General features: G+C 45.1%; 1 protein-coding gene across 1 annotated transcript in view; it reads right to left on the reverse strand.

Annotated features, from left to right (window-relative positions):
* Positions 1–20,348, reverse strand: part of LOC126199100 (cytochrome P450 6k1-like) — a 202,178-nt gene that overhangs the window by 94,725 nt on the left and 87,105 nt on the right. Inside the window, exons 3-4 of the mRNA XM_049935850.1 lie at positions 17,951–18,275; positions 4,654–4,991 (exon numbers count right to left, since the gene is read on the reverse strand). Of these exons, the coding sequence (XP_049791807.1) occupies positions 4,654–4,991; positions 17,951–18,275 (663 nt within the window). The remainder of the gene's footprint in view (positions 1–4,653; positions 4,992–17,950; positions 18,276–20,348) is intronic.

The following is a 20,348-nucleotide window of genomic DNA, read 5'->3' on the forward strand; positions in this document are numbered from 1 at the left end:
TGTTCTACTAAACTTCAAAAATGTAGAATACGAGCTGGCCGGGGTGGCCGAGCGGTTCTATGCGCTACAGTCTGGAACCGCACGACCGCTGCGGTCGCAGGTTCGAATCCTGCCTCGGGCATGGATGTGTGTGATGTCCTTAGGTTAGTTAGGTTTAAGTAGTTCTAAGTTCTAGGGGACTGATGACCTCAGAAGTTAAGTCCCATAATGGTTCAAATGGCTCTGAGCACTATCGGACTGAACTTCTGAGGTCATCAGTCCCCTAGACCTTAGAACTACTTATACCTAACTAACCTAAGGACATCACACACACATCCATGCCCGAGGCAGGATTCGAACCTGCGACCGTAGCGATCGCTCGGTTCCAGACTGTAGCGCCTAGAACCGCTCGGCCACCCCGGCCGGCGACACTAATCCAGCGGGCGGATTCGTGACAGGGACCGGCACGCCTTCCCGCTCAGAAAGCAGTGCGTTAGACAGCTAACCGGGCGGGCTTTTCAACATCTTACACGACATTTTGAACATAATAAGGGTCGTCGCCTGCTGGGTTCTGTCACTGCCCCTGCCGACGTACAAAGCGCGCCGAACCGAGGCGGCAGTCTCTAACTACGTATGACCCCGAGACGTACGACCAAAGCAAACAGCGTAAACATGTACACTGACAAAAAAAGAAAAAAATCGCAATACCAAGGAGGAGTTATGCGACATAAACAAAAGTTGGCAGGCGTGTTTATATATCTGAAAGATGATGTCTATTCAGATGTCGCAACAGTCGCACAAGAGTGGCACTACTAACTCCACTATGAGAATGGAAATCATGTTTGCTTTAAATACACGTTTCAACAGTCGTGAGCGTCAATTACCTTTGAGACTGGTTATGATGAACTGATGTTAGTCAAGATCGCCTCGAAAGGGACAAAGACGCCATTATGAACACACTGAGCTTGAATGGTGTTGTGTAATAGTGTTATGAGAACCTGGATGTTCCTTACGTGATACTGCAGAGACACTTGGTAGGAATGTAGCCTCTGTACGTGATGATGGCTGCGGTGTTCACGAGAATGTACTGTGGCAGAAACACAGGGTTCTGTACGGCCAATTGGTACCACCGAGACGGAAGGTTATCGTGTTCGGTGTATGGCTCTGCAGAATCGTACTGCATCTGAAGCAGCAGTTAGCACAACAGTGACACAACGAACTTTTACAAATCTGTTACTTCAAGGACATCTCCGAGCCACATGCCCTGTAGCGTGCATTCCACTGATCCGAAACCACGCCATTTGCGACTTCAGTGGTGTCAAGCGAGAGCGCATTGGAGATCAGGTTGAAGGTCTGTGTGTTTTCTGATGAAAGCTGGTTCTGCCTCGGTGCCAGTAATGATCTTGTGTTGTTTAGGAAAAGGACAGGTGAATATCTGTTTATGGCCTGCAACCAACCTGTCTGCTGCCTAGACACACTGGACCTAACCATGGAGTTATGGTATGGGACGCGATTTCGTATGACAGCAGGATTACTCCGAGGTCATCCAACGTGCCCTGACTGCAAATCTGGACGTGATTCTGGTGATTCGACCTGTTGCGTTGCTACTCATGAACAGCAATCCAAGGGATGTTTTCCAACAGGATAACGTTCGCCCACATAGCGCTTTTGTAACCCAACAACCTTTACAGAGTGTCGACATGTTTCCTTGGCCTGCTCTATCACTAGATCAGTCTCCAATCGAGCACTTATGGGACTCTTCTTATGACAACTCCAGCGTCATCCACAAACAGCGTTAACCGTCCCTCTATTGGCCAACCAAGTGCAACAGGCGTGGAAACTCCGCCCCACAAACTGGCAAATGGCATCTGTGCAACGCAAAGCATGCACGTTTACTTGCTTGCATTCAGCTTTCTGGCCGTTACACTGGTTATTAATATACCAGAATTTCACTTTCGCAATAGCTTAACTCTGCGTTCATTAACCTGTGATCTTGCAATGTTCATCATTTAAATATATCAGGTAGACAAATGTATTCCCCAAATTTCATTACTTACATCATTTATTAATTGGTGTTGCGATTTATTTTTCCGCCAATGTAGATTCACTACCGCCAAAAAAATTGAAGGCCCAACCATCATAATGGCAGGCGGTGCTGACTTTTTTGGGATTGCCATGGTGTGTTGTTAACAGACTATCCTCTTAAGGGGCAAACAGTCACAGCCGTCCACTACCGAAATCTCCTGACGAGGTTACGGGAGCTGTCCAATTGTAGCGTTACCGTAAACTGTCCAAAGGGCTGTTTCGGCTCTATGACAGTGCCTCACCTCATTCTACACATGACACAGTCACAGATGCTGCTTCTTTTGACTATCAAATTTTGTCTCATCGCCCTATTCTCTTGACATGGTACCAGCTGACTTCTTCCTCTTTCTTCCAAGTAAGAAACCGCTCCATGGCAGCCGTTTCCAGAATGACGGTGAGGTGATTTCCGAGGAGAAACATTTCCTGAACATCCAAAATGCACACTTCTGGAGACAAAGTCTTCCACAAGTAATTCAGCGTTGGGATAAATGACTAGAACTGAAGAGCGATTATGTGGAAAAGCATTAACATTGTCACAAAGTTTGAAAAATATGTAAAAATCTGCCAACCGGTTGCATAGGTTTTCTATATACCTTGACCAGGTTTCGTCACCTCTAAGGGTGACGATATGTTCTTCATGCAAGTACTATTTGTTAGTAGATAAGATATTTAATCTGACATATTCATTTTAGGTAATTACCTTACCTTCTGATGAAGTCACGCTTAGAGGTGACGAAACCTGGTCAAGGTACATAGAAAATCTATGCAATCGGTTGGCAGATTTTTACATATTTTTCAAATTTGTGAATACGGTTGCTGCAAACGTCAGCCATGTTCAAAATTGTCACAAAGTTTCAGGGTCACAGCTTGATGTTTTTGATGTGGTAATTGAAACTGTGACCATTTATTGTAGTGTCCTTCACGTACAGGATGGCCATAAAGTCCCTTCATATGTGCAATTATTTCATTGTAAGCTCAATAAAACAGTTATTATTGTCCAAAACGTCCTTATGTGCACCATCGTTACCCCTATACAGCTTAACATGCTACCATGCTCTCCTACTTATCCACTTCAGGAGCTCCTTTGTACATTTTGGAAGGCTTCAAGCATACTTGCCTGCAGAACATCAGTGTCCACATACTGCTTCTTCCTGACATGTGATTTGATGATCCGCCACTGGGCACTGGTGGCGTAAGGTCCAGACTTTGAGGCAACTAAGGATGAATTTGGAGACCAGCGTTCCTATCCACCAACTAGGGAACAGTGCATTCAGGGGACAATAAACAACAAGTGCAAGGTGAGGTCACGGACCCCTCAAAGGGAAGTACATATTAAAGATGTGTTCTTCAGTCACCCCCACCCAAAGTAGAACATGTGGAGGATTGTTGTCAGGTTCTTGGTAAAAATGTAGGTGTTACCTGTTCATGTGGCCCACCCCTGAAACTAACTGGTCTGTAACTTCAGTACATGTTTCTCTTTGGGTTGATGGACGACCAGAGAGGGGGTCATCTAAGCCCCTTACCAGGCGAATAGCATCTTCGTTCAAGGGGTCAAATTCTGACGACTTGGTAACTCCTTACTAAACAAAATGATAATTAGTTGTAACCCTCAGCTGCCGACAGGTGTTGTTGATGTACCTCGATGGGAACAGCTGCAAATGTGTGCCCCGACCAGGACTCGAACCCGGGATCTCCTGCATATATGGCAAACGCTCTATCCATCTGAGCCACCGAGGACACAGATGAACAGCGCGACTGCAGGGACTTATCCCTTGCACGCTTCCCGTGAGACCCACATTCCTAACTGTCCCCAATCTACATACGTGATGTACCTAATAGATATTTGCCCATCCATTTATTACTAGCGCACACTAAGGTGACGATTCCCGTAAGAGTTCGGGAAACCTGTGTGCATTCGCACAGACGAAGGTCAATGGCTGGGTAGCCTTTAACTATAATTATATGAAGATAGTAACTGTTCTCGAAAGAACAGATACCATTGGTGACCGTGCAGCTTCTCTAGAATAAATGATGATTAATTGAAATCCTCATCTGCCGACGGGTGTTATTGATATACCTCGATGAGGACAGCTGAAAATGTGTGCCCCGACCGGGACTCGAGCCCGGGATCTCCTGCTTACATGGCAGACGCTCTATCCATCTGAGCCACCGAGGACACAGATGAATACCGCGACTGCAGGGACTTATCCCTTGCACACTTCCCTTACTAAACTGTTCACGTTACGTATCCATCACCTGTGTCACATTTCCGTCGTTATGCTTCCTTTCATGGACCCAGACACTTATCGCTAAGCTCTCCTCCAAAGTGAACTCGCTGGTTTCTGCCATTGTTTGTCACCAAACAACAATGAACTGATAAACGACGGACTTTATTCTCTTCTCCGGGCAGTCACGTGGCAGTTACGCGGCAATCACGTGAAAAGCAGTGTTGGCATATCAATGATCAGGATGAGAGTTTAAAATCTTACATATCTTACCATCTCATACCGTTTCATGCACTTAATCCTGTAGGGACTTTCTGACCATCATGTACAACAGATTGATTGTCTGTTGGTAGGAGCTACGAACCAAACAAGCAGGTGGTGAGTATGTCAGTGATGCATCTGCTGGCGACGTCCCGAACCTTGACGGGCTGCGTCCCGCCGGCTCCCGTCTCCAGGAGGCACTGTACCATCGCACATGCGCACCGGTCCGCCTGCGGCAACATGGCGCGCATGCGCGCTCCCGTGAAAGCGGGCGACGTGGCCGCGCGCAGCCGCCGCCAGAGCGCAGCACGCGCGCCGAACATGTTGAGGCAGCCCATCGAGTCCTCAGGCCGCGCCTCCGTGTGGCGGTCAGGGAAGTCAGCAAAGTCCTTGACCAGCAGCTGCCGCACCAGGTCGGGATCGCGCACTAGCAGGGCCGGCCTTGAAAAGAGTCACAATGCCGCTCGATGTTACTGATAAAAGCCTGGGCTGCAGGATACTGTAAGCTGATAATAATCAAACATGGGTGTACTACAAGGTTCTATTTTATGTCCTCTTGATTTTGATATACACCTCATGCAACTCCTAAGAGTTGTCAGGCGTATTTTCACTGATGTTTCAGCAGATCTTTGCAGTCTCATTCTTGCAGTGGTAGTGAAGTCTGCCCAACCAAATACAATTCATCAGATCTTTAAGGTGACGCCCAATGTCAACAGAAAGAGTCGGTTTGTTTCCCGTTACAAATAAAATGATTTTTAATGCTGTATGTACATGCTTGGAAGAGCGCTCCCAGATTAGTCTAGTGCGATATTTGTTTTATCGATAACTATTCATAGAGACAGTAAAACATGAAGAATAACCAGTAGTCCAGCAACTCCAACAGCGACTGAGCAGCGCTGCTCCATGACAGTAGCAGTTAGTGCAAATCATGCCAGTGCTGTCGCTGCTTTGTCTTATCGTCCCTTTTAATACGTATCGACAAAACGAATACAGCACTAGACTAATTTCGAACGGCTATATCGAATAGGCATGTAAAATTCGGCTTTAAAAATCATTTTGTTTGTAAAGGGGTACAAACGAACGCTTTCCTACGACACTGGGCATGACGCCCAGTGTCAAAGAACAGCGTTGGTTTTTATCCCTTTACAAACAAAATGAAAGACAGGATGAGCAATAGTTGGTTGGGCTGACTCTAGCCACTCATTGCAATTATCTTCCGAAACATCAGAGAAAATGCGCCTGTCGATTCCTAGGAGGGAATCCCTTTTTACTGGGTGGTGAGAAACAGTCTTGTAAGCATGTTGTATGGTAGGTTGTACTGCGAAATAAGTGATGAGATAAAAATTCTACACTACTGGCCATTACAATTGCTACAACAAGGAGAAATGCAGATGATAAACGGGTATTCATTGGACAAATATATTATACTAGAACTGCATGTGATTACATTTTCACGCAATTTGGGTGCATAGATCTTGAGAAACCAGTACCCAGAACAACCACCTCTGGCCGTAATAACGGCCTTGATACGCCTAGGCACTGCGTCAAACAGAGCTTGGATTGCGTGTACAGGTACAGCTGCCCATGCAGCTTCAACACGATACCACAGTTTATCAAGAGTAGTGACTGGCGTATTGTAACGAGCCAGTTGCTCGGCCACCATTCACCAGATGGTTTCAATTGGTGGGAGAGCTGGAGAATTTGCTGGCCAGGGCAGCAGTCGAACATTTTCTGTATCCAGAAAGGCCCGTACAGGACTTGCAACATGCGGTCGTGCATTATCCTGCTGAAATGTAGGGTTTGCAGGGATCGAATGAAGGGTAGAGACACGGGTCTGAACACACCTGAAATGTAACGTCCACTGTTCAAAGTTCCGTCAATGCGAGCAAGAAGTGACCGAGGCGTGTAACCAATGGCACCCCCGTACCATCACGCCGGGTGATACGCCAGTATGGCGATGACGAATACACACTTCTAATGTGCTTTCACTGCGATGTCGCCAAACACGGATGCGACCATCATGATGCTGTAAACAGAACCTGGATTCATCCGAAAAAATGACGTTTTGCCATTCGTGCACCCAGGTTCGTCGTTGAGTACTCCATCGCAGGCGCTCCTGTCCGTGATGCAGCGTCAAGGTTAACGGCAGCCATGGTCTCCGAGCTGATAGTCCATGCTGCTGCAAACGTCGTCGAACTGTTCGTGCAGATGGTTTTTGTCTTGCAAACGTCCCCATCTGTTGACTCAGGGATCGAGACGTGGCTGCACGATCCGTTACAGCCACGCGAATAAGATGCCTGTCTTCTCGACTGCTAGTTATACGAGGGCGTTGGGATCGAGCACGGCGTTCCGTATTACCCTCTTGAACCCACCGATTCCATATTCTGCTAACAGTCATTGGATCTCGACCAACGCGAGCAGCAATGTCGCGATACGATAACCCGCAATCGCGATAGGCTACAATCCGACCTTTAGCAAAGTCGGAAACGTGATGGCACGCATTTCTCCTCCTTACACGAGGCATCACAACAACGTTTCAACAGGAAATGCCGGTCAACTGATGTTTGTGTATGAAAAATCGGTTGGAAACTTTTCTCATGTCAGCACATTGTAGGTGTCGCCACCGGCGCCAATCTTGTGTGAATGCTCCGAAAAGTTAATCATTTGCTTATCACAGCATCTTCTTCCTGTCGGTTAAATTTCGCGTCTGTAGCACGTCATCTTCGTGGTGTAGCTATTTTAATGGGCAGTAGTGTATGTGTTGCGCCGTTTCTGAGTTAACAGTTAGCCAATTATGCTGTTGCATGCCCAAATTCAAACACCTGTCTCAGATACAATTCGTTGTTCTCACAGCATAGATGATGGCGCACGAGTCTGCCCAACCTTCGACTCAAGTTCGATCCTTACTAGCGTCCCATGCCCAATTTTTGTATTACTCTGTTGTTCGGTTTTAGGAATGCAAATGAAGAACCTCTTTGGCGACACCGTCTCTGGCGGGCCGCCTGAATTTGCGTGCGCAATGGCCTCATTGGGTAACTTCAATGCTAATTAACTTAGAAACGGCGCAATGTTCGAATTTTTTCTTGACAATTATTCCTCAGTACAACCTACCCTGCAACACCCTTACAAGCTATTCAGACTGCTTCTGAGCACCATGTTCATTAGTGATCTTCACAGAAGAAAGAAGGCTATTATTATAAATAATTGAAGCTATTTCATGGATTTGCTGTAGCTATATTATTTGACATATTACCACAGGTCTTTTCGCACACATAGAAAAATTCATTTTTTTTTACATATTACAAGTGCTCCATATGTGTCAACCTACTGATTTTGCAGATATCAAGACGATAATTAGGTTCTTCCCACGTTTTGGTGTATCATGTCCATTCCAGTTTGTTCAACAACACTGCTGATGTGAGCTCTCACTTCTTCTAGCTTTGTTGGTAAAGGAGGCGTAAACGCTGATTCTCTCACATAACACAAAAAAAATCGTACGGTTTTTAATCGGGAGAGCGTAGAACCCATGACATGAATTGCTGATCATCAACCCCAACACGATCTATCCATCGGTTTCTTTATTTACTGTTCAAGAGCTCACCAACTTCATGATGGAAGTGGGGTGGAGCACCATCCTATTGATAGATGAACTCCATATTATTGGTCTCCAATTCTGGCATGATGCAATTTCCTGATACATACGTCCTGGGACAGTCTTTTCGCAGAAGGAAAGAGACCGTAAACTATAAACCGCGAGTCTGCACGGAATACATTAACTTCTTACTCCCGGCACGGTAGGTCAGCGTGTTTGGTCAGAGGGTTAGCTGCCCTCTGTAATAAAAAAAACTGAGTTAATCGATCAACAACGAACTTAGACGGACGTCTTACGACGTCTGCCCCGAGCAGATGCAACGAACAAAAGCGAACAAAAAAAAAAAAAAAGAAAAGAAAAAAAGCAAAGCGAGATGAGGCAGTCCGAAGTTTATTTTTTGAGATGTACGCCGGCACGGTAGCTCAGCGTGCTCGGTCAGAGAGCTGGTTGGCCTCTGTAATAAAAAAGCTGAGTGGAAGGATCAACAAACGAACTTCACCAGATGTCATGTGACTTCGCAACGACCAAACACAACGATCAACAACGGACAATAATAAAGAAGAAAAAACAAAAGGACAAGAAGGCCCGGGTTCGAGTCCCGGCCGCAGCACAAATTTTAATTCATTTCGTCTGCTTTGATCATTATCGTACATTAACTTCTGGTGAATCTCGAAGGAGTAGCACAGTAGTGTGGGGACTTCTGTTCCACAACTTCACACAGTGTTTCTCACAAAATCTCTCCTTTCCATAAGCTGTTGGAACTGTGCCGAAAATTCAAAAGCGTCTGTCTTTGTCATCATTAGTCAGGCCTTGGAGCGATTGCAAATGCTAAGGCTTTGAAACGTCCCCTTTTATCAATTTTACTAGACTGTGCTTAACCTGACGCACAGTATTTTTAGCGCAACGCAATCTGACTTTCAAGATTCCCTACAAAAGAATGGCCCTGACTAACATTAAACTATACCTTTCACAAATCACTTACCTCACAAAAATCTTCGCTGCTCAAGCTACTGAAATACAGCGAGCGCCACTACTGCCAGCTAAATAAAAGATACAAACTATGGAAGGCACTAACTACTGATAGGGATAGTTAGCAAATGAAAGATATTACTAGAGAACAAACAATGTATTTACCTTGATATCATCATATATATAGCAGTTCATGACAAATTACAAAACTCCGCCATCTCTCTCCCCACATCCACCACTGCTGGCGGCTCACCTCCAACTGCGCAACGCTACGCGCTGTTCGCAGCCAGCTGCCTAACACTACAATGGCGAGTATTACAACAATGCAAACTGGCCACAGGCTGCACACAGCACAGCCAGTGATTTTCATACAGAGGTGGCGTTACCAATAAAAAAACCTAAACAGCCTACTTACATAGCCCCCATGCTACCCACAAAAAATTTTACAAATTTTTTTGGGCACTGGCCAATACATATTTGTTAAATTTTTTTTTCACAATTACAATAACAAAGAAATCAAATGCACACACTTATTGATACAATGTTGGTCAAAAGCTAAAATTTTCTCACAGTCCATAAAGACAGTCCTGATCGTTGATCACACTAAAATTGCCGTGTTTTTCTCAAAGTCTGAGCATGCACACAGACGTAGTGGATTTCCATGCAGTCTTGAAGTAGTAGTGTTGTCCTTCCAACGGAAAGACAGTGCTGACTCGACATGCAGACAGGTAATGGGCCACAACAGAGTAAACCCACAGCAGAGTCAGTCGACGTTTTGAAGAACATTGGTAGGTAGGTCATCACAGAGTAGACCCACTGTAGTCCTGGTAGAGATTGTGGTATTGGTGGGCCACCAGAGGCGCAGACCCAATGCAGTCCTTGTAGAAATAATGGTATGTCGACCCTTTGCCGAGGATACCTCACTGGAATCTTCTGATTTTTTTCTTGTAGTTTGTGTAATTAGTGTAGCTTTTGTTTATTGCTAGTGCGTAATTGTAGAGAAAAACTCCTTTGTAGTTGCAGTCTTTCATTGTTGTACAGTAGAACAGTTGTGGTATGCATGTAGATTTGCACCAAGTATTTCGCAGCTGCAATTAACTAGATATTATTTTCAGTGCTATGTTAATGTGTTCCCCTATTTTTGCTCTTCAAATTGTGTTTTTCATTGTTGTCGTGTGAAATATTGTGACAATAATGGCGTGTGAAAAACGTAATACTAGGCTCCAAAGTAAACTGAGAAATGACAGTGAAGACGAAAGCAGTGTGTTAGCGCCGCAGAGTAATGAATTAACTAATGTTCAAAGTAATAATTTGGTAATTGTGCATAGGGAAATGGAGCGGGCGGCAAACAATGGCGTAGACAGTGAAACAATTAGTGAGCAGGGAAGCATTATCGATCTGTCGGTCGGCAACAGCTCGCCTCAGGAATCCGAAATGACAGGACACAATTTCGCAAATACTGTAGATTCAGGTTTTGGGTCATCACCGTTTTCTCAAATAAGTCAAAACACATTTTCTGCTTGTCAAAATGTGAATGTTGCCGGTGCAAATGCACTGCCGAAAAGCGTAGAGAAACAGATTCCAGACACTAATACATTATTATTGCAATTAATGCAACAAATGGAACAAAATCAGAAACAAATGGGACAAAAGCTTCAAAAGTTAGACATAATGGAACAAAATCTTCAAAAGTTAGACACAGTGGAACAAAATCTTAAAAAGTTAGACACCACACTTGAACAAACACGTGAGGATTTAACTAATGAGTTACATCACATTGAATCGAAATGTCAAAAAGTCTGTAACGACGTAAAAACACAAATTTGTGAGCATTTCCAACCTATTTTTTCGCGTCATGAAAATGCACTACAGAATCACGAAGCAGCCATAAAAGAACTGCAAACTACTGTTCATGAAAATCATGAGACCTTACAAGCTAAATTTGACTCAGTTGCATCTACCGATTCGGTTACGCAACTTGCAAAAACTCAGGAAAACTTGAAGGACACAGTAGATTCGATTTCAACACAAATGGACAATCTGAAACTTGGTTCAGAAAAACACACTGAGGAAATGTGTTCACTATCGGAGAAAGTAGCCGAACTTTCGGATCAGTTCACTAACTTATCTACGAAGGTAGATGATAATCTGAACGACACAAAACCGGTAGTCTTTAATGACACAGAAGAGAGCGAACAAATTAGGAAACTGAAACAAAATCTGAATCAAATTAATACGCAACACCAAAGAGAAATCCGCGAAGTACAAGATCAGCTGACACAGGTAATACAAGAATTACGTATTTCAGAGGACACTCGCGCCCCAATACGGGAAGAGGGACATAGAAATACGGATCAACCACAAAATAATAACACAGGACACTTCGGAAATTATGAAAGAAATTGGCAAGGTGCACCGAATTTTGAGATAGAACCGCCGACACGACGTAACAATGACCGATATGCTACTCGCCGACACGATGATTTTGACTATAAGCTGTTTATTACTACACGTAAATTCAAAACGTTTAAGAATTCTGCCAACGACATTCATCCACAAGCGTGGCTCCATCAATTCTCTCATTGTTTTCCTCCCAACTGGTCATTGGAGCACAGGTTAGAATTTATGTGTGGCTACTTGGAGAATGAACCAGCTGTAAGAATGCGATCGGTCATTCACGATTGTCACAGTGAAGGAGAATTTTATCATGCCTTCCTCTCAGCGTATTGGTCTCAAGCTACACAAGACCGAGTAAAACATAGCATCATAATGATGAAACGTTTCGAACAATCTGAATTTTCCAGTCTTGTCAAATATTTTGAAGACATGTTGCATAAGAATCAGTATCTTTCAAACCCATACAGCCACTCAGAACTCATCCGCATTTGCTTAATCAAATTACCTGAACATTTACGGCATATTATTTTAGCAGGACGTTGCAAAGACGACATTGAAGCTTTTCAGGGACTCCTACAAGAATTAGAAATTGACACAGACAGTCGCCGCATGCGAAAACAGGAAAACAAACACTACAGATCACATCCGTCGCAATTCCGCGATGAAAGAAATAATAACTGGACGCGACAAGGCTATTCTCACAACACAAATAGTGACCAAAACAGACACCACCCTTATGACAACCGTTGGCAGAATAATAGTTACAGAGAAAGATCGCATTTCCGTAGTAATGAATATGACAGAGACAATCATAGAAACAGACAATATGGGTACCAAAACAATTATTATCAAGGGAGGCAGAATAACTTCAGACGCAACAGTTCGACGCACAGTTACGATTCAGGGAGAAATTCTCCACCACGTGACGGACAAGGAAGAGACTACGGAACCTACCGACATGACGACAGACGATATATTCGTAACGACAGACCTGAATTTCATCAGAACTGGCGGGATTATAACAGAGCTGGGCCCTCTCGGCAAGACGAATTTGTAGAAGTTCGGTCTCCTAATCCCAATAACGATGCGCGCCAACAAAGAAACAGACAATGACCCGCACCGCAGGCAGACACCTGCGCCGGCTGGCTCCGAGAAAAATAACATAGACGCTAACCTTGAGAAAAATTCCAGTATTCTTTAAAGACGTATACCGCATGATAATTGCATTGTTCAAACTCTGAGTACTATGAAGAGTAAAGGATTGCACCACCCTTCACATGTAAAACCGTTTATTGAAAGATAATCTGCTTTTTAACTTAGTCTTTGCCATAAAACTTTTCACTTCACATTTCTAGTATGCTTTGTCAGACTTAAGAAACTGTTAACATGCAACAATGTTTACAGTTAAATATCCAGTCTAGAACCTAGGGAACATTTTTAAACAGAAATTACGAATGCATTGTTATAGTGAACAGACGACACAGTGTTGTTATTTGTACATTCTTGCTTGTTAGTTGCACGTTTACGTAACGACTATAAGGCTTACATACTTAGGACACATTTTGAACAAGTTGTGATGAATTGGAAGAAATACATTGAAAATCTATAAGAAAATGGTTTGGCCAAAACAGTATTTTGAAAGAGGATATGAACCAAAAAAAGTAGGGTTTAGGGACAACATGTTTAGGTAGGATTTTCTTGGGAATAGATGATGAAGTAAGATAATGGAAAATAAATAATGAGGTAAGAAATATGTGAACATATATATACAGAAAGCATGCTTGAATAGGATTTTTTTGGTGGAAACAAATGTGGAAATAAGACGAAAGATCTATGGAATGAAGTCTTGGGTTGGACTGCAGTACCAAAAGTTACACTGAAAACGAACCCTGTCCTTTCCATTGTGTTATCCCACTATGTGTTTGTGTACCCTTGTGTATTTGTTTTCTTCCTGTCTCTGTGTAGTTTCATAGAATTTTTCTTCTTCTAATACTAAGCTACATTCACTATGATGAGGAATACTGTTATCCTCAAATATAATTGGCATTAATAATATGTTATTTAACTTGTAAATATGCTTAGACTTTATTTATTCTATTTTGTTTTAATGCTCATGTGTGAAGTGGATGTTTCAAAATTTATTCTGATCTTTTATGTATCTACTTATGTCATAATTCCTGTAACACTGTTGTATATGTTATTTTGATTCTTTTGTAAAGCCTGTACTACAAATGTTATCTGTATTGTTATGTTCTTTAATGATGTATTTTGTACCTTTGTAATTGTATTCTTATGTTATAAAATTGTAATTGACACCAGTTCATCATATTATTAACTTGTAAGTTACATTTCACTGCACACGTTTCTGTTGGTCATAGTATATGGACAATATGTGAGAAGTAGGGACTGTTAGTGTTTGTATGTGTGTTAATAATTCAGCAAGGGACTGGATAACAGCATTGCTGGTTCTAAGGACAATTCCAAAAACTTTGTGAGTGCACAAGTGGTGGTTATGGACTTGCTATATTATCCGCAAGACTCTTCAATTGTGATTGTGCACCTGCACAGTCACAACGGATGGCTGCTGGCCGTCTCTACGAGGACTAAAGTGGGTCTACGTCGTTGCTGACTCACCAGTACCATAATCTCTACCAGGACTACAGTGGGTCTGCTCTGTGATGACCTACCCACCAATACTCTTCAAAACTTCGACTGACTCTGTGGTGGGTTTGCTCTGTTGTGGCCCATTACCTGTCAGCATGTCAAGAGTCAGCACTGTCTTTCCGTTGGAAGGACAACGCTACTTCTTCAAGACTGCATGGAAATCCACTACTTCCGTGTGCATTGTCTTTTACTGCTCAGACTTTGAGAAAAACACTGCTATTTTACCGTCATGAACGATCAGGACTGTCTTTATGGACTGTGAGAAAATTTGAGCTTTTGACCAACATTGTATCAATAAGTGTGTGCATTTGATTTCTTTTTTATTGTAATTGTGAAAAAAAAATTTAACAAATATGTATTGGCCAGTACACAAAAAAATTTTGTAAAATTTTTTGTGGGTAGCATGGGGGCTATGTAAGTAGGCTGTTTAGGTTTTTTTATTGGTAACGCCACCTCAGTATGAAAATCACTGGCTGTGCTGTGTGCAGCCTGTGGCTGCTTTGCATTGTTGTAATACTCGCCATTGTAGTGTTAGGCAGCTGGCTGCGAACAGCGCGTAGCGTTGCGCAGTTGGAGGTGAGCCGCCAGCAGTGGTGGATGTGGGGAGAGAGATGGCGGAGTTTTGTAATTTGTCATGAACTGCTATATATATGATGATATCAAGGTAAATACATTGTTTGTTCTCTATTAATATCTTTCATTTGCTAACTATCCCTATCAGTAGTTAGTGCCTTCCATAGTTTGTATCTTTTATTTAGCTGGCAGTAGTGGCGCTCGCTGTATTGCAGTAGCTTGAGTAGCGAAGATTTTTGTGAGGTAAGTGATTTGTGAAAGGTATAGTTTAATGTTAGTCAGGGCCATTCTTTTGTAGGGAATTTTGAAAGTCAGATTGCGTTGCGCTAAAAATATTATGTGTCAGGTTAAGCACAGTCTAGTAAAATTGATAAAAGGGGACGTTTCAGCTTCAGCTTCAGTTATTTCCTTAAGGTCTTCCAAACGGTCGGTCGTGGTATGTTCAACGCGGTCTGCTTGCTCTGTTCGTCGATTTCTGTGCACTTCGTGCGAAACTCACCCACACGTGGTCAATCATTCTTCACTCACTGAAGGCCGACCCGTTGATTTCCACTTGCAAAGGCATCTTGAAGCTTTAAGGGGAGACGCTCATGAAAAACACACACTATTTAAACGATGCAACAGATCCACAAACGTACAACCATATTGGCAGCATATTGGCAAGGCATTCGTCTTCATTGATGACAATTCGCGCCCCCATTGTGCACATCTTGTGAATGACTTACTTCGGGATAATGACATCTCTCGACTAGAGTGGCCAACATGTTCTCCAGATATGAACCTTATCGAACATGCCTGGGATGGACTGAAAAGGGCTGTTTATGGACAACGTGACCCACCAACCACTCTGAGGGATCGAAGCCGAATCGCCGTTGAGGATTCGGACAATCTGGACCAACAGTGCCTAGATGAACTTGTGGATAGTATTACAGGCATGCATCAATGCAAGAGAACGTGCTACTGGGTATTGGAGGTACCAGTTTGTACAAAAATGGTTGAAATGGCTCTAAGCACTATGGGACTTAACATCTGTGGTCATCAGTCCCCTAGACTTAGAACTACTTAAACCTAACTAACCTAAGGACATCACACACGCCCTTGCCCGAAGCAGGATTCGAACCTGCGACCGTGGCAGCAGTGCGGTTCTGGACCGAAGCGCCTAGAACCGCTTGGCCACAGTGACCGACCTGGTGTGTACAGCAATCTGGACCACCACCACTGAAGGTCCCGCTGTATGGTGTTTTTCATGGGCAATAAGTAAGGCAGAAATGATGTTTATGTTGATCTCTATTCCAGTTTTCTGTACAGGCTCCGGAACTCTCGGAATCGAGGTGAAACAAAACATTTTTTTTATGTGTGTATTTAGGATAGCACTGAACTGCCCTGAGTCAGTTACACATTACACCTCAAGTCGGCAGTGCCAACAGTTCCATCCAGCTGCGTCAGCATTTCAGTCCCAGCACTACAGGATGGCAGTATCAGTAATTTCGTCCTAGTGCTCTGTGCCACCAGACCCTCCCCAGTTTGTCACGGTCTTCACCAGGCATAGAACAGCCATCACATCCCAGCAGTACTGGGGCAGTAATGTCCTAGGTTTTCATGTCGCCGCCTACCACAACTGTGGTTTGTCATGGAGGCACATCACAGAAAGTCTCACAGAAGAGAAATTACACTACTGGCCATTAAAATTGCTACACCAAGAAGATGACGTGCTACAAACGCGAAATTTAACCTACAGGAAGAAGATTCTGTGATACGCAAATGATTAGCTTTTCAGAGCATTCACACAAGGTTGGCGCCGGTGGCGACACCTACAACGTGCTGACATGAGGAAAGTTTCCAACCGATTTCTCACACACAAACAGCAGTTGACCAGCGTTGCCTGGTGAAACATTGTTGTGATGCCTCGTGTAAGGAGAAGAAATGCGTACCATCACGTTTCCGACTTTGATAAAGGTCGAATTGTAGCCTATCGCGATTGCGGTTTATCGTATCGTGAATTTACTGCTCGCGTTGGTCGAGATCCAATGACTGTTAGCAGAATATGGAATCGGTGGGTTTAGGAGGGTAATACGGAACACCGTGCTGGGTCCCAATGGCCTCGTATCAATAGCAGTCGAGATGACAGGCATCTTATCCGCATGGCTGTAACGGATCGTCCAGCCACGTCTCGATCCCTGAGTCAACAGATGGGGACGTATGCAAGACAACAACCATCTGCACGAACAGTCGGACGACGTTTGCAGCAGCATGGACTATCAGCTCGGAGACCATGGCTGCGGATACCCTCGACGTTGCATCAAAGACAGGAGCGCCTGCGATGGTGTACTCAACGATGCACCTGGGTGAACGAATGGCAAAACGTCATTTTTTCGGATGAATCCAGGTTCTGTTTACAGCATCATGATGGTCGCTTCCGTGTTTGGCGACATCGCGGTGAACGCACATTGGAAGCGTGTATTCGTCATCGCCATACTGACGTATCACCCGGCGTGATGGTATGGGGTGCCATTGGTTACCCGTCTGTGTCACCCCTTGCTCGCATTGACGGCACTTTAAACAGTGAACGCCACATTTCAGATGTGTTACGACCCATGGCTCTACCCTTCATGCGATCCCCGCGAAATCCTACATTTCAGCAGGATAATGCACGACCGCATGTTGCAGGTCCTGTACGGGCCTTTCTGGATACAGAAAATGTTCGACTGATGCCCTGGCCAACACATTCTCCAGATCCCTCACCAACAGAAAACGTCTGGTCAGTGGTGGCCGAGCAACTGGCTCGTCACGATACGCCAGCCACTACTCTTGATGAACTATGGTATCGTGCTGAAGCTGTATGGGCAGCTGTACCTGTACACGCCATACGAGCTCTGTTTGACTCAATGCCCAGGCGTATCAAGGCCGTTGTTACGGCCAGAGGTGGTTGTTCTGGGTACTGATTTCTCAGGATCTATGCACCCAAATTGTGTGAATATGTAATCACCTGTCAGTTCTAGTACAACATATTTGTCCACTAAATACCCGTTTATCATCTGCATTTCTTCTTGGTGTAGCAATTTTAATGGCCAGTAGTGTAGGGTTTTATGAAGTGGTGTGTATATTCAGCCACGGACATTATAATTGAATTTTGTTTTGTTAATATACAGTTATTCTTTCAAAGTTTCTTCAGTCACTCGTCAGTAAGAGGATACTCCAAGAATACCTGTCGAAGATATAGAAACCGACTAGCGGGCAGTCGTGGTGGCCCGCAGGAGGGTTGAGGTGGAGGTCGGCCAGCAAGTGTGGTGGGGAGGTGGCGTGCAGCAGCAGTGGGCCCAGACTTCCCACCAGGGGTAGTGGGCGGTGGTGGGGCACGCCGGCGCGCCGCCAGTGGCCGTGTGTGCGTGACAGCAGCGCCGCGGCGGCCAGCACCAGAAGCAGCGTGGCGTGGAATCCCAGCAGCAGCAGCGGCGCCGCCAGCAGCACCAACAGCAGCCTCGCGAGCACCGCCGTAGGCCTCAGCGGCGACACGGGCCGCAGCACCATGTCTGCGCACACACTGCTCCTCAGACCATTTTCCACGAGAGACTTCTATAGTAACTAGTTGCATTCAACGGTATTTTTGTCCAACATACAGCTCAACAACGCGTTTCCAAAGAGAATGCTCCCACCATCAGGTTGTAAAACTTAGCTCACAAGGTTAAAACGCTAAGAAGTGGGAACCAAAATCATAGCCCAGATTTTTTTAAATATTATCATCAGAAGCCTGACGCTGGACTAACACCTAAACACAGTTAGTGGAGACTGAATTGGAATGGAGTACTGGGGCATAACGGTGTAAGAAGGCTGTTTAGGTTTTTATGTTGGTAACGTCACGTAGCGCTCTGTATGAAAATCACTGACTGTGCTGTGTGCAGTCTGAGGCTGGCTGGCATTGTTGGAATATTCGCTATTGTAGTGTTAGGCAGTTGGACGTGAACAGTGTGTAGCGTTGCACAGTTGGAGGTGAGCCGCCAGCAGTGGTGGATTTGGGGATAGAGATGGCAGAATTTTGAGAGCGGGCGATCTGGACGTGTCTCCATCAGAAAGAGTAAATTTGTAATATTGCATATCATGTACTGATTTTATATATATATATATATATATATATATATATATATATATATATATATATACACTCCTGGAAATTGAAATAAGAACACCGTGAATTCATTGTCCCAGGAAGGGGAAACTTTATTGACACATTCCTGGGGTCAGATTCATCACATGATCACACTGACAGAACCACAGGCACATAGACACAGGCAACAGAGCATGCACAATGTCGGCACTAGTACAGTGTATATCCACCTTTCGCAGCAATGCAGGCTGCTATTCTCCCATGGAGACGATCGTAGAGATGCTGGATGTAGTCCTGTGGAACGGCTTGCCATGCCATTTCCACCTGGCGCCTCAGTTGGACCAGCGTTCGTGCTGGACGTGCAGACCGCGTGAGACGACGCTTCATCCAGTCCCAAACATGCTCAATGGGGGACAGATCCGGAGATCTTGCTGGCCAGGGTAGTTGACTTACACCTTCTAGAGCACGTTGGGTGGCACGGGATACATGCGGACGTGCATTGTCCTGTTGGAACAGCAAGTTCCCTTGCCGGTCTAGGAATGGTAGAACGATGGGTTCGATGACGGTTTGGATGTACCGTGCACTATTCAGTGTCCCCTCGACGATCACCAGTGGTGTACGGCCAGTGTAGGAGATCGCTCCCCACACCATGATGCCGGGTGTTGACCCTGTGTGCCTCGGTCGTATGCAGTCCTGATTGTGGCGCTCACCTGCACGGCGCCAAACACGCATACGACCATCATTGGCACCAAGGCAGAAGCGACTCTCATCGCCGAAGACGACACGTCTCCATTCGTCCCTCCATTCACGCCTGTCGCGACACCACTGGAGGCGGGCTGCACGATGTTGGGGCGTGAGCGGAAGACGGCCTAACGGTGTGCGGGACCGTAGCCCAGCTTCATGGAGACGGTTGCGAATGGTCCTCGCCGATACCCCAGGAGCAACAGTCTCCCTAATTTGCTGGGAAGTGGCGGTGCGGTCCCCTACGGCACTGCGTAGGATCCTACGGTCTTGGCGTGCATCCGTGCGTCGCTGCGGTCCGGTCCCAGGTCGACGGGCACGTGCACCTTCCGCCGACCACTGGCGACAACATCGATGTACTGTGGAGACCTCACGCCCCACGTGTTGAGCAATTCGGCGGTACGTCCACCTGGCCTCCCGCATGCCCACTATACGCCCTCGCTCAAAGTCCGTCAACTGCACATACGGTTCACGTCCACGCTGTCGCGGCATGCTACCAGTGTTAAAGACTGCGATGGAGCTCCGTATGCCACGGCAAACTGGCTGACACTGACGGCGGCGGTGCACAAATGCTGCGCAGCTAGAGCCATTCGACGGCCAACACCGCGGTTCCTGGTGTGTCCGCTGTGCCGTGCGTGTGATCATTGCTTGTACAGCCCTCTCGCAGTGTCCGGAGCAAGTATGGTGGGTCTGACACACCGGTGTCAATGTGTTCTTTTTTCCATTTCCAGGAGTGTATATATATATATATATATATATA

The sequence above is a fragment of the Schistocerca nitens genome, chromosome 8 (assembly GCF_023898315.1).
Source record: "Schistocerca nitens isolate TAMUIC-IGC-003100 chromosome 8, iqSchNite1.1, whole genome shotgun sequence".
Classification (NCBI taxonomy): domain Eukaryota; kingdom Metazoa; phylum Arthropoda; class Insecta; order Orthoptera; family Acrididae; genus Schistocerca; species Schistocerca nitens.